Here is a 27,304-nt window from a genome sequence, read left to right on the forward strand (position 1 = left end):
TATTCTAGCCTAGAAAACAGAAGTGTAATAAATCAGCATACCAGTAATGAGTTAAGTACTTACACTAGAGGTGAGTAGCAGATACAATTGAGGCAGAAGAAATAGACTAAGACAGTTAGGAAAGACTTATCCACTTCTGTTGAATGCATGAAATGTAAGGCCACTTAAGGAGTTATTTATGATGCAATACAATTTTTTAAGCTCATGAAGAAATTGAGATAGAAGAAAAATAAGATTAGAAAAAATAAGATGAGATTAGATGTGAGATTAGCCTTCTCAAAGCACCTGTGAGGTCCTAGTCATGGAAAGCACATGTGTTTCTCTGTGGCCAAGGCAGGAGGTGCCAGATCAGGGAAGGTTTTGTAGGCCACACTAAAGGAGAACTTCACCTTGTAAATAGTGGGAGTTGTTGAAGTCTTTTAAGCAGGAGTGACATGGTCAGATTTGATTATTCAGTATTCAAGAGATTGTTCTGCCTGCTAGGTAAAGAGATAGTTCATCCAACAAGTATTAACCAAGTACCTACTTATTGCCAGACTCTGTTCTGGGGCTGAAGGCATAGTAGTAAATAAACAGACAACGATCCCTGTCCTTTGAGTGATTATATTCTAATGGAAGATGACAGGTAATAATATAATAAGCAAGTACACTATATGGTAAGTTAGATGGTAATGAAAGTTTTGGAAAAGAAAGACGACAAGGAGAATTGGGAATGCTGGAGGAGTGGTGCTGTTGCAGTTTTTTGCATAAGGCAGACTCACCAGAAAGAGCTAAAAAAGCATCCAGGTGTAGGGACAGGCACACTGGCAGCAGAATCCACACTTGAAGGGATGGATTTGGTGAAGACACTACACAGGCCTGGAAGTGGGCTTAGGGCCATTTGGGCAGTGAATTCCAGCATCCCAAGGACCTAGATTATAATGGGTAGTGGGGGGAGGTCCAGAGGTCCAGATGACACCTCTCAACCCAGCAAACACCCACACTGCAGGGAGGGGCATGGCTACAGTGCACTCATCTAAAGCATGGCAGGGTGACTCAAGACAGAGGCCCCTATTACCTGGTTATTGGAGAGACTTAGGAGTTTATTCTCAGTGAAATACTGAGCCATCAAAAGGTTTTGAGCAGACCTGCTTTGACTTACATTTTTAAAGAATCACTCTGGCTCCTGTGTTGAGAATCAACTGTAGGAAGGCAAGGTTAGAATAGCCACAAGACACGATAATGGCTTAGGTTGATATGGAAGCAGTGAGACATGGTCAGATTCTAGATATATTTGAAAGAAGGGCCTATAGGATGTGTTAATGAATCAGATGCTGGTGATAGAAGACAGGAGCCAAGGATGACGTCAAGGTTTGTGGCGACAAGAGAAGGATGGAGCAGAAGGAAACAAGACTAGGAGGTAAAAATGGCAGAGAGGAGGCTCTGCTATGGTGTATCCAGGAAGTAGAATTAATAGGACTGGGGGCTGGACTGAATGTGCAAGATAAGCGATGTGTAGATTTAAGATGACGCCCCCAGGATTCCGGCTTGAAGTAGGAGTTATTATTATTGGCACTTTAGGGAAATGGGACACAAAACGTTTTCATAAACTGTCTAAGTTCTTAGAGGCTAATACTTTGTAGACTCAGAATCTGAACTCAGATGTGTCTGACGTTAGAACCTGAGCTCTTAACCATTCCATGGGGCACTTTATCCCTAGGAGAAAGAAGGCTGCTAGTTGGAAAGTACCTTTACAACAGTGTCTGTCTCTCAGTTGACTCAAGGAGACAGTGTGCAAGGAAAGTCCCCTTCGATGGGCAGGGAAGAAGGGGAAGTTAAAACGAGTGATGGGTGAACCAGGAGTCCTTTCTGTTGCCAGAACTGCATGTTACATGCTATCCTTTTGTACTCTAGGAAAAAAAAAAAGCTAGGCAAGTGCTAGACTGCAGGTGCAGCTTAAAATGGTATCTTTTCTGGATATATTTGTAGTTTCAGTAAGGAAGAGGATTTTCAAGTCTAGCTAAGGTATGTCTTGAGCATTTCCTGGTAGAAAGCACTAGATTCTGTTCCTAGTTGTTATCTGCTGTAATATTTCCCTCCCTAAACTAAAAACAAGAATACAGCCCACTGTGGACCTTGCATTCGCTTGTAGCTACTGCCTCATATCTCTGCGCCCTTTTATAGCACTGTTCTCTAACAAGTTGCCTATATTCTGTTGTCTCCACTTCCTTATTTCCTATTTTTATCTGTACAAGATCTACTGATACTGTGTTAATCAGGGTCATCCATGACCTTCATACTCTGCTAAATCCTGTTCTCAGAAACATTTAGCTCAACTGATCACTCCCTCCTTCCAGCACTATGTTTTAAACTCTAGGTTTTATTATTATTTATTACTATTATTTTATTTATTATTATATCTATTATTTAGGAATGGTGAGGCCAACAGATCAGGAGATGACTGCCTTTGAAAAAATAGTTTGTTATACTCACAGATCCCAAGAGAAAGGGGCATGCCACACCATAGTGGTCCATACAGGCAAATACCAGGGTCACACAGGAGGCAGAGGGTGAGGGGGAAAAGTAGGCAGGAGCCTCTACTGTAGGTTCCACAGGAAGGAATGGGGCTAGTTTGTATAATTTCAGCAGACTTTGGGGGCATAGGAGTATCTGGTAACTGACCCTAGGGTGATTAGGGCAGATAGATAGTGACCCAGAGAGTGAGAGCCCAATAAAAAGGTGATTGGAGGTAGGGCTCTGGACTGGTTGGTTTGCATATGAAAGGCACACTCAGGGGACAGTTGTTTACTGTCTCTAGGAATTGGCTAATCCTGAGGGGGCAGTCCCTCTAAAGTCAGCAAGATTCCAGATGTCAAAGCATCAGAATACAGAAAATAAGAGATGGTTAATTTACCTTTATATCCCTTCTCTCAATCTTCTTTGCTAGTACCTTCCCTCTCAAAGACCCCTAAGTGTTGGAATGCCCCATATCTCAGTCCTTTGACACCTTCTCTTCTCTATCTCTCTTTAGGTGGTACTATGCAGCACCATGGCTTTAAGTAACACTTATGCATTGATGACTCCCAAATTTATATCTCTGCCCCAAACTTTGGATCACCAGTTGTCCAACCACCTACTAAACATCTTTACTTGAGTGTCTAATAGACATCTCAAACCAAACATATTCCAAATACAATTTTTGATTTCTGCTCCCTAATCTGCTTCATTCTTAGTCTTCTCCTTTTTAATAAATAGTATCTCCATTGCCCTAGTGACTCAAGCTCCGAACCTAGAAATTTTCCTGGATTTCTTTACTTTTGTCAAACTACATTTCCATCCTGTCAGCAATTCCCATCAAATCTTCTTGAGAATATAGAAGACTTAAATAAATGGAAAGACATGCCCCATTCATGGATTAAAAGACTTAAAATTATAAAGATGGTTATATTCCCCAATGAATCTACAGATTCAGTACAATCCCTATCAAAATTCCAGCTGCTTCTTTTGTGTGGAAATAGACAAGCTGATCCTAAAATTCACATGGAAATGCAAGGGAGCAAGAATAGCCACACACACACACACACACACACACACACAAAGTCTTAAAAAAAAAGAAAAACAAGTTAGAAGATTCACATTTCCTGATTTCAAAACTTACCACAAAGCTTCCGTGTAATCAACAGTCTGTGATACTGACATAGGATAGACATATAGTTCAATGGAATAGAATTGAGATTCCAGAACTAAGCCCATACACTTAATGTCAATTGATTTTTGGTGAGGGTGCTATGACAATTCAATGGGGAAAGAATACTCCTTTAAACAAACTATGCAGAGTCAACTGGATGTCCATGTGCAAATCAATGAATCTGGAGCCTTACCTCACACCATACACAAAAATTAACTCAAACTGGATCAAAGACCTAAATATAAGAACTAAAGCTATAAAATTCTCAAAAGAAAACATAGACGTAAATCTTTGTGACCTTGGATTAAGCAATATTTTCTTAGAGATGACACCTAAAGCACAAGCAATTAGAAGAGAAAACAGATAAACTGGCCTTCATCAAAATTAAATTAATTTGTACTTTACAATTAAAACATTTGTGCTTCAAAGAACACTACCAAGAAACTGAAAAGACAATCACAGAATAGGAGAAATTAATTACAAATCATATATTTGATAAACAGTTTGGCAGTTTATCAAAAAGTTAAATATAGAGTTACCATTTAACTGATCAATTCCACTCCTACATATATAATCAAGTGATTTGGAAACATGTCTACACAGAAACTTGTACATGAATGTCATAATAGCATTACTCATAATAGCCAACAAGTGGAAACAAATGTCCATCAACTGATGAATGGATAAGAAAGATGTGATGTGTTAATACAATGGAATATTATTCAGTCATAGAAAGGAACGAAGTATTGGTAATGTGTTACAGTACAGATGAGTCTTGAAAATAATATGCTCAGTGAAAGAAGCTATACACAAAAGACCACATATTGTATGATTCCATTTATATAAAATATCCAGAATAAGCAAATTGATAGAAACAGAACGGAGATGAGTGAATGCCAGGGACTGGTGGGAGAGGGAAGAAGAATTGGGGGGGTTCTGCTAATGGGTATTGGGTTCCTTTTTGCAGTGATGAAAATGATCCAAAATTAGACAGTGGTATGGGTTGCACAGTTCTGTAGAATATACTAAAAACCACTGAATCATACCACTAAATCATCTGTGTCTTAAATATATATGTATACACACACACACATAATCCTCTATTGTATGTCAATTATACTCCAATAAAGATATTAAAAGTTTTAATAAATTTAAGGAACCAATTTTAATACATTTTTAAAATGTATAAATATAAAAAACCTTCAACAGACCCCTTCTCACCTCCACTAGCCCCACCACTCTGGTCCAAACTATTATCATCTCTGTGAAAACATTTCTTACTGATCTTTCTGCCTCCAATCTTGCCCATCCCACTCTCCTTCACAACAATAGTCTATTGTCTACACCAAAACTGAATCCTCTTTTAAAAATGTAAATGAGATCATGTCATTCTCCTGATCCAAATCCTCCACTGGCTTTCCATTGTACTCAGAGCAGCTCTGCTTTTACCTGATTTAGATGTATGGCTTCCCTGGTGGCGCATGGCTAATAAAATTTTGAAAGCCGCTTTGAGGACAAAAAAAGCTGACAGTGGTATACCCTGTCCCTTTTGCCTTCAACCGTGAGAAGTCCTTGGGTGGGAAAGTTTGTGAGCAAAAGTGGAAGCACGAAAGGTGAAGCAGGACTAAGGTTTGGCACCCACTCAACTGGGTTTGCAGTTCTCTGCAATCCCTGTCTGCACCTCTTAGTAACAGGTAGTTCAAGTGATGGGCACACTGGATCACAGCACTCTAAAGAGCTTGACAACTTTACCTGCTCAGTCAACTAGCAAGTATTTATTGAGAATCCAGCTCTGTTCTATTGAGCACTGAGTGTCCAACTCACAGAGTTCCAGTCCAGCTGGAAAAAATGATGTACATTATTCATCTGATGAACAAGACTGGTTTTCAAGGGCCTACACTGAAACTATGGAAGAAACAGAAAGGTACAGATAACCAGCTGTGTGGGTAACTCATGAGCACTGGTTCATATGAGCTTCTAACTTGGATCGATAAAGGGTGCCTCGCTTCTTCTTACCCCATCTCTCCTCTCCTTTAGGCAATCACCCTTTAACTTCTTTTCCCAGCTCTACTCCACCATGGTCCACTGCCTCCCCAAAAGATTTGTTTACCAGTCATTTCCCTGTTCTGTTTTCAGAAGTGAGCAAATGACCAAATCATGAGACCCAGAAAAACTGCAGAAGGCCCTGAGACTTTCAATTGTCTGTTTCAGATCCAGTACAGAAAATGTTCCTTCTCCTGCTAATTATGAGCCTGGGAATGCCGCTTCATCAGACAGCAGGTAAGAAAGGTCCAAGGGAGGAGCCTGAGAAAGAGGAACAGGTGATGACCCCTAGCTGAAGCCAAGGATGAGAATGTAGTCCTTGAGCTGAAGGCTTTCTTTGAGAGGAAGTGTGATTACCAGCTATTATAAGCACAGCCAAAAGAATGGTGCCCAGGGTGGCATGTGCATACCCATGTCCCTGTCTTACAGAAACAGGGACTAAGAATCCATCTATCCCCACTTTCCAATAAAGGTAGTAACAAGAAGACAGGACCATTCAGGCCATGCACCTCTGAACTGACACAAGAGGGCGTGGGTTGAGTGTCCTGAAAGGTGAGCTGCCAAGAAGCTGTCCTTTTTTCTTCTGTCAGGGACAGTGAGGAGACAAAGGTCAGGGGGACACCTCCTCTTTTAAAAACCAACAGTAGGGCTTCCCTGGTGGCTCAGTGGTTGGGAGTCCGCCTGCCGATGCAGGGGACACGGGTTCGTGCCCCGGTTCGGGAGGATCCCACGTGCCGCGGAGCGGCTGGGCCCGTGAGCCATGGGCGCTGAGCCTGCGCGTCGTCCGGAGCCTGTGCTCCGCAGCGGGAGGGGCCGCGACGGTGGGAGGCCCGCGTACTGGAAAAAAAAAAAAAAAAAAAAGCAACAGTAGCAGCCATGGGTCATTCACACATTAATGTGGATTACTTGAATTGGAAACTCAGAGTCTTCCTTGCACCTAAATGAATAATGAACCTTAAAGCTATGCCTTTGGATTTTGGAGCAAGGAGGAAAGCAGTTTCAGAGTTTTGCTTTCCTGGGGAAGGTAGTTTAGACTATTCACATATGCGGTCAGGACCATGAGTGCATTATAGTGGGTGAACACCATTAGGTAAGAGAGGACAGAGGTGGACAAAGCGGGTTAGGTCCTCTATGATAACAGCCCCGATCCCATGGGAAGTCATCCAACATTCTGCCTTTCATTGAGAAAGAATGCCTTCTTTGGCACTGATAACTTTTTGAAGAGCTTTTCCCTCTCTTCCAGGTGATCCCAGTCAACGTTTCTCCCCCTCCCTTGGGCTGCTCAGCCTGGTCTGGCATTAGAGACACTGACTTGGGGCCATCCTTGGAGAACACCCCAATATTCTGCTTACTCCAGGCCTGCCCTTGCAGTGGCAGCTAAAGGAACACTTGATATTTCCTTTCTAAGAGACCCTGCCCTGCTGGGATTTTTAGAGACAGGCGAAATTAACTCTTTCCTTACTTGAGTGCTCTGTGGATGCTCTACCATTTTATCTATAAAATAATTTAAAGATTGAAGCGAAAAGCTATTGGAAAATATTTTCATTTCACTTTTTAAATATTTATTTTTAAATTGACATAAAGTAAAATTTTACTCTTTTTTATAAAAGCATCTATGAGTTTTGACAAACGCATAGTCATATAGCCACCACCACAATCAAGATCCCGAGCAGTTCTATCACCAAACAAAAACCCTCCTCCAACTTTTAAGCCCAGGTACTCACCGATCTATTCTCTATCCTGTCATTGTAACTTTTCCAGAATGTCATATAAATGGGATCACTTATTAGATATTCTTTTTGTCTGGCTTCTTTCGCTTAGCATAACGCATTTGAAATTTATCCATATTGTTATATGAATCAATAGTTCATTCCTTTTTGTTGTTGAGTAGTATTACTCTGTAGGTACACACCACATTTTGTTTATTCATTTCCCACTTGAGGGACTTTTGGGTTGTTTCCTATTTTTGGCAATTATAAATAAAGTTGCTATAAACATTTGTATATAGGTTTTCGTGGAAGCATAGGTTTTCATTTCACTTAGGTGAATACCTATGAGTGGGATTACTGAGTCATATGGTAAGTACATATTTAACTTTATAAGAAACCATCAAACCGTTCTTAGAATCTGTACTGTTTTTGCATTCCCTCCAGCAAAGTATGAGAGTTCCAATTGTTCCACATCCTTGAGAGCCCTTGGTATTGACATTGTTATTTTTCTTTTTTAACTCATTCTAGTAGGTGTGTAGAAGTTTCTCACTGTGGTTTAATTTGTGTTTCCCCAGTACCTAGTGAGGATAAACATATTTTCATGTGCCTATTGCCCATTCATATATCTTCTTAGGTGAAGGGCATATCAAATCATTTGACTGTTTTTAATTGGGTTATTTTCTTATTGTTCAGTTTTGAGAGTTCTTTATATATTCTGGATACAAATTCTTTATCAGATATGTGATATACAAATATTTTCTCCCAGTCTGTAGCTCATCTTCTCATTCTCTTTTTTTTTTGGCTGTGTTGGGTCTTAGTTGTGGCAGCAGGATCTTTGTTGAGTCATGTGGGATCTTTTGTTGCGGGGAGTGGGCTTCTCTCTAGCTGTGGTATGTGGGCTCTAGGGCGCGTGGGCTCTGTAGTTGGCAGCATGCAGGCTCTTTCATTGAGGCACGCGAGCTCAGTAGTTGTGGTGCGCAGGCTTAGTTGCCTCGAGGCATGTGGGATCTTAGTTTCCCAACCAGGGATCGAACCCTCGTCCCCTGCATTGGAAGATGGGTTCTTTACCACTGGATCACCAGGGAAGTCCCTCTCATTCTCTTAACAGTGTCTTTTGCAGAGGAAAGATTTTAATTTTGGAGATACCTAATTTATCAAATTTTTTCTTTGATGGATTGTCATATCTAAGAACTCTTTGCCTAACCCAAGACCTGAAAGATTTTCTTCTATGTTTTCTTCTAAATACTTTATAGTTGTACATTTTACATTTAGGTTGACCATCCATCTTGAGTTGATTTTTGTATAGTGTGAAGTATAGGTTGGGGCTTTTTTTTTTTTTTTTTTTTTGCACGTGGACATCCGGTTGCTCCAGCCCCATTTGTTCATTTACTGAAAAGACTATCCTTTCTCCATTGATTGCCTTTGCACCTTTGTAAAAAATCAATTGTCCATATTTGTGTGGGTCTTTTTCTGGCCCTTCTGTTCTATTGATCTATGTATATATTCTTTCACTTATATCACTCACTCTTTTATTACTGTAGTGTTGTAGTTCAATTTTTTCCTTATATTTTCATTTCAAAACCTAAGGACATCTTGTTACCCAGACACATTTAAGGGGAAATATTTATTTTTGTACTTTGTCATGTCTTGAAGGAAAAAGTAACCCCAGTCTTATGTCTTTCATTGATGTCTCCTTCTTTCTTCATCCACCAGAGAAGAATAAAATCCAGGAAGCCCATGACCAGGGTGATGCTTGAGGTCACTCTAGGGCAGGGACCACACCCTGGGTCACTCCACTTAGCCTATAGCTGACCTCCAAAACTATATCTGCTGACCCCTGAGGTATAGAAAGTAGAAGAATCAGGTTGGGGAAGGGATTTCTAATAGACAAGATGTCTCATGCAGCATTCCTGCTAAGAGGAGTGCATGCGTCAAGTGATCAGAGCAGCATCTATTCTAAACCAGGAACTAGAGCTTTCTGAAGGCTGGCTGTGTAAAGCAGTCCCCCCTCCCCTCACTGCCTACACCCATCCTCACCTTTCAAAATACCTTAAGAAGTCTGTAAACACTTAAGCTTCTGTTGTTAATGGGGAAAAAAGGTATAAAATTAGCTTAAAGAGGAAGCTATCTTGGTAGGTAATGCAAATAAATTGTTTTGTGTTTCCTGGAGATGTGACAGGTCTGACTCCATTGGTGCCCTGACTGCAAATAAAAGGCGAACTTCCCCCAAGAACTTTCAGAAAGGCTCCAACATTACTCAAGCCAGCTATTTTAATCTGTCTAAAGAAAGTGCATTTATTAATTTTTCATGCTCTGGCCAAGTCCTTTGCCGTTTAATTTAGTCAAGATGACCAAATGAATGTTTTACTGGCTTAATTTTCAGTTGTGGAAACTTTCCAGTTTTCTCCTTTGTCTGATGACATCAGGAGTTCAATGCTAGGTTGGAGTTTAATTTAATAACCATGTGACATATGAAATAGAAAACAAATGTCTTTTCCTTATTATAAAGCTGGAAAGTATATCTATTTCATTCATGTATGTAGTATACACATGCCAGTAGATATATAGTCCTATCTGTTAGAAGTACAAGCTTTCAACACAGAGATATGAATTTGAATTCCAAATCCATGAGCTCCCACTTTTTTACTTTGGGCAGGTTGTATCATTTCTTTAAGCCTCAGTTTCCCCATCTGTAAAATGGGGGTAGTGACTCCTACCTTGCAGAGTTTTGGGAACATGAAATGGTGATGTACAGTTTAGCCCAGTGTCTGCTTCACTGAGTTTAATAAATGTTATCTTTCACTCTACTTCCCAGTCACAGTCCAAATGCAAACCAGTGTTATAACTCTGTTTCTCAGATGTCAATGTGCATGTGAATCACCCCAACCTTGTTAAAATGCAGATTCTGCTTCTCTAGGTCCAGGGCATGGGCTGAGATTCTGCATTCCTAACTAGCTCCCAGGGAAAACTGAGGACAACACTTTGGATGGCAGGATGGTAAAAAATGTTTGCAAGTGCAGGTGTTTTATTTGTCCAGCCAATGGTTTCTCAATGCTCCCTGCACCTTAGAAACTCCTAGGGAATTTTTTTTTTTAATTGATGCTGGCCTCACAAAATAATTAGAATTTAATTTTAGAGGATCCAAAGTGGGGTTTGAGCATTAGTGTGTTTTAAAAGCTTCCCAGGTGATTCTTATGATACAAGGTTGAGGCCCTCTCATTAGTGATTCTAATGTGCAGCCAAGCTTGAGAAAAACCTCTTCACAGAATTGCTTGCAAGAGTGTTTTGATTTCCTCTGTAGTTTACAATAAGTAAGAATATTTTAGTATTGCATTTCCTAAACTTGTCATTTTGTATCGAGTAATCAAGCTCAAAGCTTTGCATGTCTTAGAAGCTTTAGTTGGGGCAAAATAGACCAACTAACAATTAATCTTCTAGTTATTCTGAGCGACTCAGATATGTGATTCATCTTTGCCAATTGCTCTTTCCTCTTGTGAACATTAGATGGAAAATGTCACCTGCCTGAGAGGTAGCATACGTTATGCTTCCAACCTCTGTATATACACACACACGCTGCACAAGGCAGAGGGGAAAAGCAAGCAGAAAATGGATTTTTTTTTCAAAGGCCCAGACAGTGAAGAGGGAAGTTCTGCTGTATGCTATGGGGAGTTCCAGAGGAAGTTAGAGGCGTTCCTTCTCTCATGAGAAGAAAGTATAAGTGTGGTAAATAAATCTACTAAATAAATTCAATAGAGACTACACCCAAAGTCCTCTGATTCTTGTTAAATCTCAGGCTCAGCAATTAACCTTCCCTGCAAGCCCCATGTCTCTTCCCTGTTTCTTGTTACATCATGTGTAATAAAATAAGAGAAGGAAGTACCATGAGGAGAGTAAAAGTAGTGTAAATTCCTGAACCTGGTGCATAGAATATGGTTAATACATATTAGAGAATGAATAAATAAATATTATTCTCCAGGGTAGAGTGGATTTGGTATCAGGCAGCTCTGTTTTAATTATAAGGGGGCTTAATAACTCAAGTATTTGGAGATGATTCTAATCATAAAGGAATCTACTTTAAAGAGTATCCTATTATGGAGACACCAGTGAGAGTTATTACAAGTGTTCAGGGAATTCCACAAAATGGAATCATGCGGGAAATTCAGAAGCATGGCATCTTTTCTCACATGTATCGTCCCAGAGTCTTCTCAACCTGGCCAAGCAAATGCTGAATTGGCATTGTTTTACACAGAAGCACTCACATTGTAGCCTGCCCCCACCCCCATCCTGCGCAAAAGAATACCAGGCAGCTGTGAACTCCTTTTTGTATCATAGATCTCTGTCAGAAAGGCACGCTAATGTTCTAGTTGTGGTTAAAACAGGGGTTGGAGGCAATATATAAGCTTGTCATTAATTTTTGATAAAAACTCAAGTGTGTGCACTACACTCTCACCTGTGCTGGGTGGTGATTAAGAATGCCACTTTGGGGCTTCCCTGGTGGCACAGTGGTTGAGAGTCTGCCTGCCAATGCAGGGCACACGGGTTCGTGCCCCGGTCCGGGAAGATCCCACATGCCGCGGAGCGGCTGGGCCCTTGAGCCATGGCCGCTGAGCCTGCGCGTCCGGAGCCTGTGCTCTGCAACGGGAGAGGCCACAATAGTGAGAGGCCCACGTACCGCAAAAAAAAAAAAAAGAATGCCAGTTTGTGCAATTTGGGGCAAGTTGCTGTCTGATGAGAGGAAAGCAAAAGTGAATATGGGGAGGCTCATCCTTTTGTTTCTCCCTCTCCCCGTTTTTGTCATTTTATGTTAAACCCTTAACTGGAATTTAGTATGTATTAGGCACTGGAGACGCCAAAGCAAATTCAACCTGGTCACTGCCTTCAAAGATTTGCAGGATGGTAGGAGGAAAAACTCCAGTCAGAAGAGAATTATGATGTGAATCACTCAAGCAACAGAAAACCCCCGAACTATTTATACTGTGAAATCTGTTATCCAGGGTGGTCCGAATACCACTTTCTCAAGAATTAAAACATTGTACAAAAGAAAGTTTGCTGACTACCTGCCAAAATAAGGCACTTCACATGTGCCATTTTGTCTAGTTTTCCCCACAATGCTGACAGGTAGATGTTATCTTCGACCTTTACAGATAAAGAGGCTGAGACTCATAGAGTTTAAATGGCATGATCAAGATCAAAGGGCTCATAATCCTGATATAGTCAAAATTTGAACCCAGGTTCATCTGTCACTAAATCCCAAGCTCTTTCCATACCACGTTTTATGTGGAAACAACCACTCAAATAGCATATTCTTAGAAGCCATCCCCAAATATAAGTGGATGTTTTGACTGATTAAATGAATGGATTAATGAAGTAAGCTCTACTGAACATAATTTGATCTAATCTTCTGTCACAATTCAGAAGCTACTTCGAGATCTTACACTCAGTCTTAATGACTAACCACTCATTAATAATGGAAGCAGCATAATTTTGTACAATTTATCACAATTTATTCATGCATACACTACTTTCATTAGTTTTGCCATGTTTGACTACTCTTTGTGCTATTGTTTTTATAGAATTATCTAAATCAACTGAGCTTTTATTTTTTGAACAAAACAATCTACCCTTGTGGTAAATGGAAAACCAGTATCACTGGTACAGGTAAATAGAGGATATGAGCAAAAATAAATGCAATGAAAGTAAAGTGATGCTATTAAATTCTACCCAGATAATAATATCTGCCTGAGAGCTTCTTGTTTTATTAAAAGGAAAAATAGGGCTTCCCTGGTGGCGCAGTGGTTAAGAATCCACCTGACAAGGCAGGGGACACTGGTTTGAGCCCTGGCCTGGGAAGATCACACATGCTGCGGAGCAACTAAGCCCGTGTGCCACAACTACTGAGCCTGCGCTCTAGAGCCTGCGAGCCACAACTACTGAAGCCCACGCACCTAGAGCCCATGCTCTGCAACAAGAGATGCCACCACAGTGAGCAACCCATGCACCGCATTGAAGAGTAGCACCCGCTCGCCACAACTAGAGAAAGCCCACGCACAGCAACGAAGACCCAAAGCAGCCAAAAATAAATAAATAAAATAAAATAAAAAGAAAAATAACCATTGTTAGAGACGTGAGAGTCTAGTTGCAAATTATATGTAATTTGAAGGATTGGAATAGAATTGAAGAGGGAATAAATTCCTCTCCGAATAATCCAACTCCCTTTGGGCCTTGATTCTGCCGTATCTAAAATCATTTTGCATACTTCTAGAAGTATGTGCCTCACGTTTTGGGAAATACTGTTTCAAAGACTACAGATTTTGAAGTCAACCATCTGACTAGCTCAGAATTTTAACTTTACTAACTGTACATCCTGGAGCAAACCTCTTTGACCCAGTTTCCTCAACTATAAAACAGTAATGATAATACATGTTTCATGCTTGTATTTTCAGTATTAAATGACATAGGTTTTTTAAAAAACATTTATTTATTTAGCTGCTCCGGGTCTTAGTTGCGGCACTCGGGATCTTCGTTGCTGCATGCGGGATCTTAGTTGAGACATGCAGGGTCGAACCCAGGCCCCCTGCCTTGGGAACGTGGAGTCTTAACCACTGGACCACAAGGGAAGTCCCAATGATATAGTTATAAAGAGCCTAGAACAGTGGCTGGCACATAGTAGGTATACACTAAGTATTAGTTCCATTCTTTCCTCTTATTGACAGAAAAGACGCTTCTACAGTAGACTTGTATGATATGATGGTTAAGAGCGCTTGAACTTAACAATACCTGGGTCTGATCCTGGCTGTGCAATGTTAGGCAAGTTGCTTAACCTTTCTGTGTCTCAGTTTCATTTTCTAAAAAGAAGATAGCTCTACGTCACTGGCTTCCTGGGGGGACTAAAAGAGATCATGTGTTAGCAGAGGCCTAACACCTAGTAAGAACTCAATGGGTGGTAGTTATTATTACTATCACTGGTGAGAGGAGGTAGAATTTGGCAGATAATGATGTAATTTGACCCATATGAAGAAAATGAGCCTGGATAATAGGGGGTAGGAAGGCAGTCAGCTGCACAGGTGAGGAGTGTTGAGAGGTGAGAACTACCTCAGAGCAGATCAAGAATTCTACTCTTTCCCAGAATGGATGGGGGTAAAGGAGAGAAAGGAACCTTCACAAATGCCCAGATAATGACAGGTATCTCTTGGGAAACGGGGGTGGGATAGGTCTCCTCAGGTCCCACTCTGTACAGAACTGAAATGTGAAGGCAGACAATCTGAGAATGTCTTATTTTCTGTTCAGCTTTATTCACAGTGACGGTCCCAAAGGAAATGTACACGGTAGACTACGGTGGCAATGTGACCTTGGAGTGTGATTTTGACACCGGAGGTCATGTGGAACTCGGAGATTTAAAAGCCAGTTTGCAAAAGGTGGAAAATGATACAACCTTGCTCAGTGAAAGAGCCATTTTGCTGGAGGAGCAGCTGCCCCTGGGGAAGGCCTTGTTCCACATCCCCCAAGTCCAAGTGAGAGATGCAGGGCAGTACCGCTGCCTGATCATCTATGGGATCGCCTGGGACTACAAGTACCTGACTCTGAAAGTCAAAGGTGAGTAGTTTCAGGGACTGGAATACATGGAGGCATCTCTCCAACACAAGACCTGCATTAGCTGCAAGTAACAAGCTCAAACCAAAACTAGGAGGATGGCTATAAAGAGACAGAGATACCTCAGAGAAAACAAAAGCACCTGCTCAGAAATATTTTTTGATATCTGAGTATAAAGCAGTGGAGGTTAGGGTAAATAGGGGTAGAGGGAATAAAACTGGTCTAGAGAAAGCCAGGAAAATGAGTCCCTGAAAGGTGGGAGAGTACCAAAGATAAGTTTTGCCTAGTTCACAGGAACAATACTGACTTGATATTAAACTACTCTTTCAGAGTCCAGAGTTTTTTAAACCATGATTTGCCACTCATTAACAGATTAAAATATTAGTTTAATGAGTAGCAACCAGGTGGGTGTTTTTTACCAATAAAATGAATGAACCGAATGAATAGAATAGAATATATCAGGGCATCACATAGTAGGGATTAGTGTTGTTTTGTGAAACACAAATTATTTCAGAGGGGTGTGTGTGTGTGTGTGTGTGCGCGCGCGCGCGCACGTGCATGTGCGTGCGCACGCACGTGTGTGTGCATCTTGGCTCGTGGTGTGATAATTTTTTTCTCACTCTGGGTCATAGTCTAAAAAGTTTGGAAAATGCTACTCTAGTCCCAGCCTAATCTATTGCACATGAAACAGCTGAAGTCCAGAGAACTGAAATGGGTAGCTTGAGGGAGCCAGTGAATCAATAGCTGTCCCCATTCCTCTGGGTTGAGGGCTCTCTCCACCACAACACGAGCCAAGAACCTAAATCTGAAGAGAATCTTCAAGTTCTTGTTTGTTCTGGGAAAGGTCATTTGAGGAAAAACATATAACAACTGTAGAAGAATAGATTTGACTCTGTTCATTGGCTTATGTTTTTCAGCCTTCGCTGACTGGTCTGAGTTAAACTATGCCAGTTTTTCTCTGTCCCCTCCCTATTCCACACATTACACTCAGAGGATATGTTCTGTCTTCTGGAGGGTCTGTGGAGTTTGGTCCCTAAAGACCATTGACCTTGACAGCAGTGGGGTGACTTTATGATCTGGTATAAAGAAGGACAAACTAGAATAATTAGACACGAGGTTGAATGTTGTTTTCACCTGACCTTGGGCAGGTTATTTCACCTCTCTTAATCTAGCATTTTTCTTATTTGTAAAAGAATAGCAATAGTAGCATCTACCACATAGGATTATTGTAAAAATTAAAAGAGATAATGAACACAAAGAGCTGAGTATGGTGCTTGGCATACGGTGAGTGCCCAGAGGTTTGGATCAAAGACCCTCAATTACTGCAGGGATGGTGCCCTCTTACATCTCAACTAATAGTGAGTCATCAGGAAAGCCCTTAGCTGGATGTAACTGCCTTCTATCTTTATTGCATTTCCTACAAACAGGCATCAACTGGGAGGAACTCCAGAGCATTGAAGTTAGTCTGAGTTCAGTCAACTGGAAGAGAGAGGGCTCTACATCCTCACAATCCCCTAGTGTACTTGGGTATCTGCACCCCTAAATCACTGCCCCATGTTTGTTGATCTCTATTTGAGTGTTATAATGCACCTAGGGTCTTTGGGCAATTTGGTACCAGTCCCCCTCTTTCTTGCTCGGGCTGAGGGATGTCCCTCATCCATGGGAGGGCACTCTGCCTGCTTCCTCATCTAGACCAGGGATGAATCAGGTGAGGAACGGATTTATTCCTCAAACCTTAATTAATTAATTAGTTAATTAATTCCTTAAGCCCTTAATGATCTTCCAGCTAGAGTATATGGGATCACAAAGACTTTCTATGAGATGCATAGCATAGGCGGTTTTAGGAAATTAGTTTCTAGATCTTCATCTTCCCCAAGTACTTGTTCCCCAAATTGAGTGTGCCTGAGAATATGCCTTCCAGGCAAGGCTCTTGGGGTTCTCCTAAAATGCTTCCTCTTTTATTTTTGCTTTACCCACTTCATAAAAAGCCTCCCTTTCACCCATCATGAATACAGTGCATTGCCCTGAGGTATAAAATCCTCCATAGTGATAAACAAAAGAATGATTGGAAATATTGATACCATACCAAATTGTAATGACTAACAAATCCTTCTGCAAACCAGGAGGTATCAAATTCTGTTTTCAACAAAATTGAAGGAGGCCCTAATAGAGTTAACAGCTGATAATAAAAAAATAAAGTAATTTTTGTCATATAAATCATAAGGCTTTCAAAGAATGAAATGATATTACTATAACTGAACTTCTTCCATTCCCACCTATTTATTCATATGAGCAAGATTCCTTAGCCCTTATAGCTACAAAAAATGAAAAATAGAAATAGAATTGATGCTGAACCTTGTCTCATTCCAACCATAAGTCATATGCATCCTCAGATTCATGAACAGATTGAAAAAGAGAGCCCCATCCATCCCATTAAAAGATACATTTCCAGTAAACTTTTTTATGTTTAATAATTATCAATATTCATAATATTTTATGTTTTGATTTTACATGTACTGATAATAATGGAAATTAGATTTCAATGCAGAAGAAAACTTTGAACACTTAAAGCCTCATGGTCACAAGAAAAATAATTTAATTTCAATAGCTATACATGTTTTGTTGTTGCAAAGAAACAAAAGGATAATCACCAAAAGAGTGTTCAAACATGTTGCATTAGAATAAAATTCTGCAGAAGTGGAATGGGAACTGATATTCGAGGAATAAAAAGAAACAATGTAAAGTTCTGACCATTAGGGAAGAATTTTTATATGTATTTTTCAATGGATGGTGGTGTGTATGAAAGACACCTTCTTTGATTTCTAGGTGACATTGGATGCATTTGTAAAGAGTGAAATAATTGCCTTACTAAAAATATGTGTTTATAACGGTCTAAACATCGTATATTTTTCCAATATAGAAACCTATGATATATTCTAAGAATGAACTTAATAAATGTGTGAGAAGGAGCACACTGCATCACGATTGTTTTAGGAGAAATGCAAACAAACAAACAAAAAAAGATTGAAGACCAGCACATAAGGATATTCTACCCAGATGAGGGGTGTCTGAAGGAAGCAGGGGAGATCTAGGACTCCAGTTAGGGTGCGCTTACATAGAACAAGACTAGAGGAAGGATGTGCTTTGTCCTTAAAATGCCTAAGTTTTGGCATACACCTTGAAAATAGGTTTATAGCATTTTATTTGTTGTCTGGGCAACAGTTCATATTAAATATAGTGAAAAGAGAATTGATTTCATAAGGACAGGGAAAAAAATTGCTAGGTAGCATGGCTAGAGAGTCTAGAAGAGACAATAACAGAAGGCTGCAGTTTGTGAAAGGCCAGGTTGCAACCCCAAGGCAATTAGAAATCTGTCGGAAGAAGGCCAGGGAGCACGACTGAAGAAAAGGGTACAGAGGCCCTGAGAAGCCAGGGATTGAGCCCACAGGTTGAGAACTGGCCTGAGCAAGGATCCCAGATAGACACAGAGCAGGTACTAAGAACGGAAGGGCCAAACCAGCCTGAAGGCGTGAGCAGGCTGAGGCTTACAGACGTACTTTAAATCAACAAAAAGGCCCAAGATAGATAGAGTACAACTTCAACAAGTAGAGGAAGGTGGCAGCATAGTTTCCGTTTCCGCAAGAGCAATGGCCTTCACCCTAAAAGGGGAAGTCAGATGGCAGAGGGCATAGGGAGGAGAACAGCCCGAGAGAAGCAACTCGGTAGTGAAATGAGGTCTGTACATTTAGCCTCTAGGCCCAGAGAAAGCATTTGCTAAAAAAACTTACTAATGGGGCTAAATCTGCTCTCAGTGTCTTTTCTCCCTTGGGGAAACTGAAGGGAATAAGGAAACCCTGAGTTAAGAAAACAATATCCTGAATTTTGAAGGGGAGAAAGCTCCTGGGAATTACAAACTGTTTAACCTGATGTTCCTCCCCAGGCCATTTAACAGACCAATTGAGAGCCATCCTAAAAGATTTCTTTCAGTGACTACAAGAAACCTGTCAGGATTCTCTAAGATTAATGCATGTAAAACTACATTTTTTCACCTTAGTTAGGGTCATTATGATGATAAAGTAGATGATACTATGTGCAGTAGTAAAGATAATATAGTAGTAAAACATATAGTAAAGATAATAAAGCTTATCTTTATTTCAGAAATGCTAGAGTTGCCAGTAACATTTGAATTATAGAGACAACTGGGATAATAGAAACCATTTAAACCAATGGAAATTGAAACCAGAAAATAGTAATTCTTTTGATGGAACAGACTGAGAAGCCAAATGGGGACTAGGGAGGCAAATCACCAGTTAGCAAAAGCAGGAAGCTGCTACCACACTGCTGGGATGGAGGAACAGGGGGAAGGCAGGGTTAATGGGCCCAGGGGTGGAACCCAAGTGGGCCTGTCCAGTGGTATCTGGAGCCAGGGAAGAGCTGTGGCTGCTGCTAGAGAGGCCTTATAGCATAGAGTATGGGGGAGAAACACTCATTCTCCTTCCTCCTGCTAACTCTCACATCTTCCCGAATGCCTGCTGTTGGCTGTCACGAGCCTGGGATACACAGCCTGCAGGAGTCAGCCTTCCCGCCGTATAGAGCAGAAACTGAGGGATTGATCTAAGGGCAAACAGGCCCAGGACCCACACAGCACACACCTTGTGCATAAAATGGTAAAACATGGGATGAATAATAGTGTAGTTGACTGGATCTATAACCGACTGAACAAGTAGTAGTTGTTGACTAAGGGGCAACAAAGGTCTTGGGTCAACCTGGAGACCATCTCCAAGTGATAAGGCGTCTGTTATAGCCATCCTAGCTGGGCAGTAGACCACTCAACAAAATCGATCTTACGACCTTAGGCTGCTTTAAAACCCTGTGTTGGGCCTGAAGTGTACTCAGCACATAGGAAATAATTAGTCACACTACACTTTGTGCTGCTTAGATAATATCTGGAATATAGGTCATGTTACACTGGCAAAAACAAAGTGTATCCGAAGAGTGCTATCTGGAACTGGGGCTGAAAATTATGTCCTGTGAGATATGGTTGAAGGAAGTAGGCATGTTTTACCTAAGAGATGGAAAGACTATACGGGGTCTTGCCAGTGATCTTCAGATATCTGAAGGGTTTTGTCACATAAAAGAGATAATAATAATTGACAGTACTAACTGACTATTTAATAAGTTCTAGGTACCTAACTCATTTAATCATCCTCACACCCCTGTTAAGGATAAGTATTATCATACCTGTTTTACAAATGAGAAAACTGAGGCTTGACAGGTCACGTAACCACCACTTGGCTTAAGCCTAGTCAAACCTTTCCGACTCTGAAGCCCATGTTCTTAACTACTATGCTTACCATATGTTGTTTTGCTAAACGAGACAAGTACCAATGGGTTGAAGCTACCATGAGGCAAAATTTGACTTGTCGTAAGGATGATCCTCCCAATGAAAGTTTAACTTTCTTATTGTCTAATTGTGGCAATGACTGCTTCTGGAAGTAAGAGTTTCCATTCACAGATGTGTTTAACCAAAAGTTAGTTATCTAGCAGGTTACTAATATCAAGAAGAAAAGTATTATTAAAGATAAAAAGGGGCATTTCATGATGATAGAAAAAATCAGTTCAACAGGAAAATGTAACAATCCTAAACGTGTATACATCTAACCATATAGCTTCAAAATATATAAAACAAAAATTGACAGACCTAAAAGGAGAAATAAACAAATCCATAATTATATTTGGAGATTTCAACTCATCTCTGTTATAACTGGTAGAACACACAAAAAAGAAAATAGAAGAGTAGAACAACACAATTAGCCATCTTGATCTAATTGACATATATAAAATTTATACCCAACAACTGCAGAATACACATTGTTTCCAAGTGCATGTGAAACATTCATCAAGATAGTTATCTAGCAAAGCTGCTGGAAAAGATACTTCTCGTTGAGCAGGAAGTTGGACTAATCAAATTTTAAGATCACTTCCACCTCTGAAATTCCAAAATTTACTCATCTTTTCCTAAGAATGTCACCCTCAGTCCAGCTTCCCCATTGTGTATTGCTGATAATGATGTCTTTTCAGCCATTTCCCTAATAAGAAAGAGGCTAGACATCTTTAATATTACATAAATGTAGGGTGTGTGCTCCTGTCCCTCCCCCAAACCTTGCTCATTCTTTTTTAAAAATTTTAGTTTTCAAACTGAAGTATAGTTGATTTACAATGTTGTGTTAGTGTGTACAACAAAGTGTTTCAGATATATATATGTGTTCTTTTTCATATTCTTTTCCATTATAGGTTATTACAAGATATTGAATATAGTTCCCTGTGCTATACAGTATATCTTTGTTGTTCATCTGTTTTATATACGGTAGTGTGTATCTGTTAATCCCAGACTCCTAAGTTATCCCTCTCCCCCATTCCCCTTTGGTAACCATAAGTTTGTTTTCTATGTCTATGAATCTGTTTCTGTTTTGTAAATAAGTTCATTTGTATCAGTTTTTTGGATTCCACATATTTGTCTTTCTCTGTCTGACTTACTTCACTTAGTATGATAATCTCTAGGTCCATCCATGTTGCTGCAAATGGTATTATTTCATTCTTTTTAATGGCTGAGTTATATTCCATTGTATGTATGTACCATACAATGGAATCTTCTTTACCAATTCATCTGTCAGTGGACATTTACGTTGCTTCCATGTGTTGGGTATTGTAAATAGTGCTGCTCTGAACATTGGGGTGCATGTATCTTTTCAAATTAGAGTTTTCATCTTTTCTGGATATGTGTCCAGGAGTGGGATTGCAGGATCATATGGTAACTCTATTTTTAGTTTTTTAAGGAACCCCCATACTATTCTCCATAGTGGCTGTACCAATTTACATTCATGCCAGCAGTGTAGGAGGGTTCCCTTTTCTCCACACCCTCTTCAGCATTTATTATTTACAGACTTTTTGATGATGGCCATTCTGACTGGTGTGAGGTGATAATCTCATTATAGTTTTGATTTGCATTTCTCTAATAATTAGCGATGTTGAGTGTATTTTCATGTGCCTGTTGGCCATCTGTATGTCTTCTTTGGAAAAATGTCTATTTAGGTCTTCTGCCCACTTTTTGATTGGGTTGTTTGTTTCTTTGATATTGAGCTCTATGAGCTGTTTGTATATTTTGGAAATCAGTCCCTGTCAGTCGCATCGTTTCTCGCCGATTCTTTTAGTTGAACATCTCTCCCATCTCTTCCCTTATTTATATATCCCAAGTCAAAGCCTCAGCCCAGATCCTGATTCATGGCCCTCTTACCTCTGAAATCACCTACCAACTCAGCAACCAAGACCAGCATCTTGTCCTGAGCTACCTTGCTGGAGCAGGCCAAGCCCTCACCTGTAACACACTACTCCTATGAATCCATTTATTCTACTCTATGCCCCTCCAAAGCCCCAGAGCTTACAGAAATAATCTACAACAGAATAGGATTAAATGATTATAAGAGGACATCGAATGAAGGGACAATAAGTGTAGATAAAATAACATAAAATTAGATAAAATGAGTACTCAAAATGCATGCTTCAGATACTGATGGATTGCTAGAGATAGACCAAAATTGGCTCCAAGGAGACTAATGAGTCTAACTACTTCAAGACCTTCAGTAGCCTGCTTCAGAACCTAATTCTTCTTATCTTCTTCTACTTCTGGGTACTTTGAAGTCCCCCTGGGAAACATATCTCTCTTCCCATGTATGTTGCTTCATCCCTAGACTTTTGTGATTACATAGAGAATCGTCCTCTTGTGATGATCCCAGTGCAGAATTCAGAATACTGTACCCATGAAGGACATGAGTTCAAAGCTCCCCAACCACCCCATATTCCAGCTGTTTCCTTATTTATTACTGGAATATGAAATTTTCCTACCTCCTAAGGTCCTTGGGTGGTTTAAGCAAGATAAGGTATATTAAGAGGATGGAGTCAATAGTTAGAGCTACTCACCCCTGCTCCTCTTTAAGTTCTTGACTAAGTGAGCTGTACCCGGAGGAATCAGTAGCCAAATGGAAATGAACTCCATTTTTTTAAATTAACAACTGGATGAGCACATAATCTTTCCCTTTCCCCTCTCCCCACTTTGGAGATTCTCTGATAATTTGCACTGGAGAACATGACTCAGAATAGTGAATTCTTGTTTCTTGCTCCCTTGTCTTAAACTGAGTCCAGGTTTGTACATCAGTCCCTGAAGTTATCCATCCAAACTCATAGATAAGAAAATCTGCCCCACCCACCCAGTCACAAGCAGAAGCTGGAATACTGTGGGTGCGGGAAGATGTGAGAGATTTTTGAGGCAGGCAGGCCAGCAGGCCAGGGCAACTACTCTTAATGGCATGGAAAGAACTTCAAGAGAAGGCCACAGGTTATAAGCAGCACTTCAAGACACAGTCACCTTGCTCTCCAGTGACCCGTGACTCAGTGAGTGACTTTGGCTGTAACTAATCAAATTAGCAACTCATAACACAGAGACGCACAAGGGAGGTTCTCAAAAAGCAAAAATTGTGGAGAGGGAAATGAATCTTCCTTTCACCTCCACAGAATGTAAAAGCACAGGGCATGAACTCAGCACCGAGAAAACACTTAGTAAATCATACATATTTGATATTTTCCACATGGCTGTTAGCATTATTTTAATATAAAATCACTTTTCACAGTTTGTGCTCATTTATACTCCTCCCAAAAATTTAACAAAAAAATGTTTCATCATATCTGTGCCATATATACATCTTTACTTCAAAGATTGTATTGAAATTCTTTCTTAAAGAAGTATTTCCTACCTGATGAGAGCTAGTGCTCACTCCCTCTTCCTTTCACCAAAAATCAGCAGGTTACTTTTTACACTCCCTGGTATCTGCGTACGTGGTTAATATTTATTTTTAGCTATCATCTAAGATAACTGGACAATTTGTCCTTGTGTCTTCCTGGTGCTCTCAATGTCACTTGTGTCTATTTTAGATCTCAGTTTTCTAGAGGGCAGGGAGACATATCTGATCAATTCATTCAGCATCCACTGCACAGAAGGGTGTGTGTGTGTGTGTGTGTGTGTGTGTGTGTGTGTGTTAGGGAGAAGTATAAATGTACTCAGTTCTTGACTATTTATAGGCAGAATCTAAGTCTTTAAAAATAATAATAGCATTTATCAAGTGCTTACTGTGTTCCTGCCCTTTTCTGAGCACTTACATGTATTAACTCATTCATCTTCAAAGTGTTGCCAGAGGTGTTCCAGGTCTTTGCTCAAAAGCCATCAACCCCCATCTTTAGCAGGAATGACATAAATCTTTAAGTTAAAGTGTCCAGAGATAAGAAAGGAAGCTACAAACAAAAACAAAAAAACCAAACCCAGAGGACCTTCGAGATGGTGGAGGAGTAACATGTGAAGATCACCTTCCCCCCAAAAATATATCTAAAATACATCTACATGTGGAACAACTCCTACAGAGCACCTACTGAATGCTGGCAGAAGACCTCAGACTTGCCAAAAGGCAAGAAACTCCCCATGTAACTGGCCGTGTGGCTGACAGGGTCTTGGTGCTCCTACCGGCTGTTAGGCTAGAACCTCTGAGGTGGGAGAGCCGAGTTCAGGACATTGGACCACCAGAGACCTCCCAGCCCCGTGTAATAGCAATCAGCGAGAGCTTTCCCAGAGATCTCCATCTCAATGCTAAGACCCAGCTCCACTCAACGACCAGCAAGCTCCAGTGCTTGACACCACAAGCCAAACAACTAGCAAGACAGGGACACAACCCCACCCATTAGCAGAGAGGCTGCCTAAAATCATAATAAGTTCACAGACACCCCAAAACACACCACCAGATGTGGTCCTGCCCACCAGAAAGACAAGATCCAGCCTCATCCACCAGAACACAGGCACCAGTCCCCTCCATCGGGAAGCCTACACAACCCACTGAACCAACCTTACCCACTGGGGGCAGACACCAAAAACAACAGGAACTATGAACTTGCAACCTGTGAAAAGGAGACCCCAAACACAGTAAGTTAAGCAAAATGAGAAGACAGAGAAATATGCAGCAGATGAAGGAGCAAGGTAAAATCCCACCTGACCAAACAAATGAGGAGGAAATAGGCAGTCTACCTGAAAAAGAATTCAGAATAATGATAGTAAAGATGATCCAAAATCTTGGAAATAGAATGGAGAAAATAAAATAAACGTTAAACAAGGACCTAGAAGAACTAAAGAGTAAACAAACAATGATGAACAGCACAATAAATGAAATTAAAAACTCTCTAGAGGGACTTCCCTGGTGACGCAGTGGATGAGACTCCATGCTCCCAATGCAGGGTGCCTGCGTTCGATCCCTGGTCAGGGAACTAGATCCCACATGCATGCTGCAACTAAGAGTTCTCATGCCACAACTAAGGAGGCTGCCTGCCACAACTGGGACCTGGTGCAACCAAATAAATAAATAAATATATTTTTAAAAAAAACAACTCTCTAGAAGGAATCAAAAGCAGAATAACTGAGGCAGAAGAATGGATAAGTGACCTGGAAGATAGAAGAGTGGAAATAACTACTGCAGAGCAAAATAAAGAAAAAGGAATGAAAAGAATTGAGGACAGTCTCAGAGACATGTGGGACAACAGTAAACGCACCAACATTCAAATTATAGGGATCCCAGGAGAAAAAGAATAAAAGGGTCTGAGAAAATATGTGAAGAGATTACAGTTGAAAACTTCCCTAACATGGGAGGGGAAATAGTCAGTCAAGTCCAGGAAGTTCAGAGAGTCCCATACAGGATAAATCGAAGGAGAAACACGCCAAGACACATATTACTCAAACGATCAAAAATTAAATACAAAGAAAAAATATTGAAAGTAGCAAGGGAAAAGCAACAAATAACATCCAAGGGAATCCCCATAAGATTAACAGCTGATCTTTCAGCAGAAACTCTGCAAGCCTAAAGGGAGTGGCAGGACATATTTAAAGTGATGGAAAGAAAAAACCTACAACCAAGATTACTCTACCCAGCAAGGATCTCATTCAAATTTGATGGAGAAATTAAAACCTTTACAGACAAGCAAAAGCTAAGAAAATTCAGCACCACCAAACCTGCTTTACAACAAATGCTAAAGGAACTTCTCTAGGCAAGAAACACAAGAGAAGGAAAAGACCTACAATAACAAACCCAAAACAATTAAGAAAATGGTAATAGGAACATACATATTGATAACTACCTTAAATGTAATGGATTAAATGCACCAACCAAAAGACATAGACGGGCTGAATGGTTACAAAAACAAGACCCGTATATATGCTGTCTACAAGAGACCTACTTCAGACCTAGGTACACATACAGATTGAAAGTGAGGGGATGGAAAAAGATATTCCATGAAAGTGGAAATCAAAAGAAAGCTGGAGTAGCAATTCTCATATCAGACAAAATAGACTTTCAAATAAAGACTATTACAAGAGACAAAGAAGGACACTAGAGAATTATCAAGGGATCAATCCAGAAAGAAGATATAACAATTGTAAATATTTAAGCACCCAACATAGGAGCACCTCAGTACATAAGGAAAATGCTCACAACCATAAAGGGGTAAATTGACAGTGACAATAATAATAATAGGGGATTTTGGCACCCCACTTTCACCAATGGACAGATCATCCAAAATGAAAATAAATAATGAAACACAAGCTTTAAATGATACATTAAACAACATGGACTTAATAGATATTTATAGGACATTCCATCCAAAAACAACAGAATACACTATCTTCTCTAGTGCTCCTGGAACATTCTCCAGGATAGATCATATCTTGAGGCACAAATCAAGCCTTGGTACATTTAAGAAAATTGAAATTGTATCAAGTATCTTTTCTGACCACAATGCTATGAGACTAGTTATCAATTACAGGAAAAGATCTGTAAAAAATACAAACACGTGGAGGCTAAACAATACACTACTAAATAACCAAGAGATCACTGAAGAAATCAAAGAGGAAATCAAAAAATACCTAGAAACAAATGACAATGAAAACACGACGACCCAAAACCTGGGATGCAGCAAAAACAGTTCTAAGAGGGAAGTTTATAGCAATACAATCCTACCTCAAGAAACAAGAAACATCTCAAATAAACAACCTAACCTTACACCTAAAGCAATTAGAGAAAGAAGAACAAAAAACCTCAAAGTTAGCAGAAGGAAAGAAACCATAAAGATCAGATCAGAAATAAATGAAAAAGAAATGATGAAAATGACAGCAAAAATCAATAAAACTAAAAGGTAGTTCTTTGAGAAGATA

At 40.1% G+C, this 27,304-nt stretch overlaps 1 protein-coding gene across 11 annotated transcripts in view; it reads left to right on the forward strand.

Annotated features, from left to right (window-relative positions):
* The window catches only part of PDCD1LG2 (programmed cell death 1 ligand 2), a 98,251-nt gene that overhangs the window by 7,110 nt on the left and 63,837 nt on the right, over positions 1–27,304 (forward strand). For all 11 annotated transcript variants that reach the window (XM_060014712.1, XM_060014706.1, XM_060014707.1 and 8 more), the window contains exons 2-3: positions 5,879–5,947; positions 14,707–15,012. In XM_060014712.1, coding sequence (XP_059870695.1) covers positions 5,893–5,947; positions 14,707–15,012 — 361 coding nt within the window. In that variant the 5' untranslated portion in view covers positions 5,879–5,892. The remainder of the gene's footprint in view (positions 1–5,878; positions 5,948–14,706; positions 15,013–27,304) is intronic.

This window comes from Delphinus delphis, chromosome 6 (assembly GCF_949987515.2).
Source record: "Delphinus delphis chromosome 6, mDelDel1.2, whole genome shotgun sequence".
In the NCBI taxonomy this organism is placed as follows: Eukaryota; Metazoa; Chordata; class Mammalia; order Artiodactyla; family Delphinidae; genus Delphinus; species Delphinus delphis.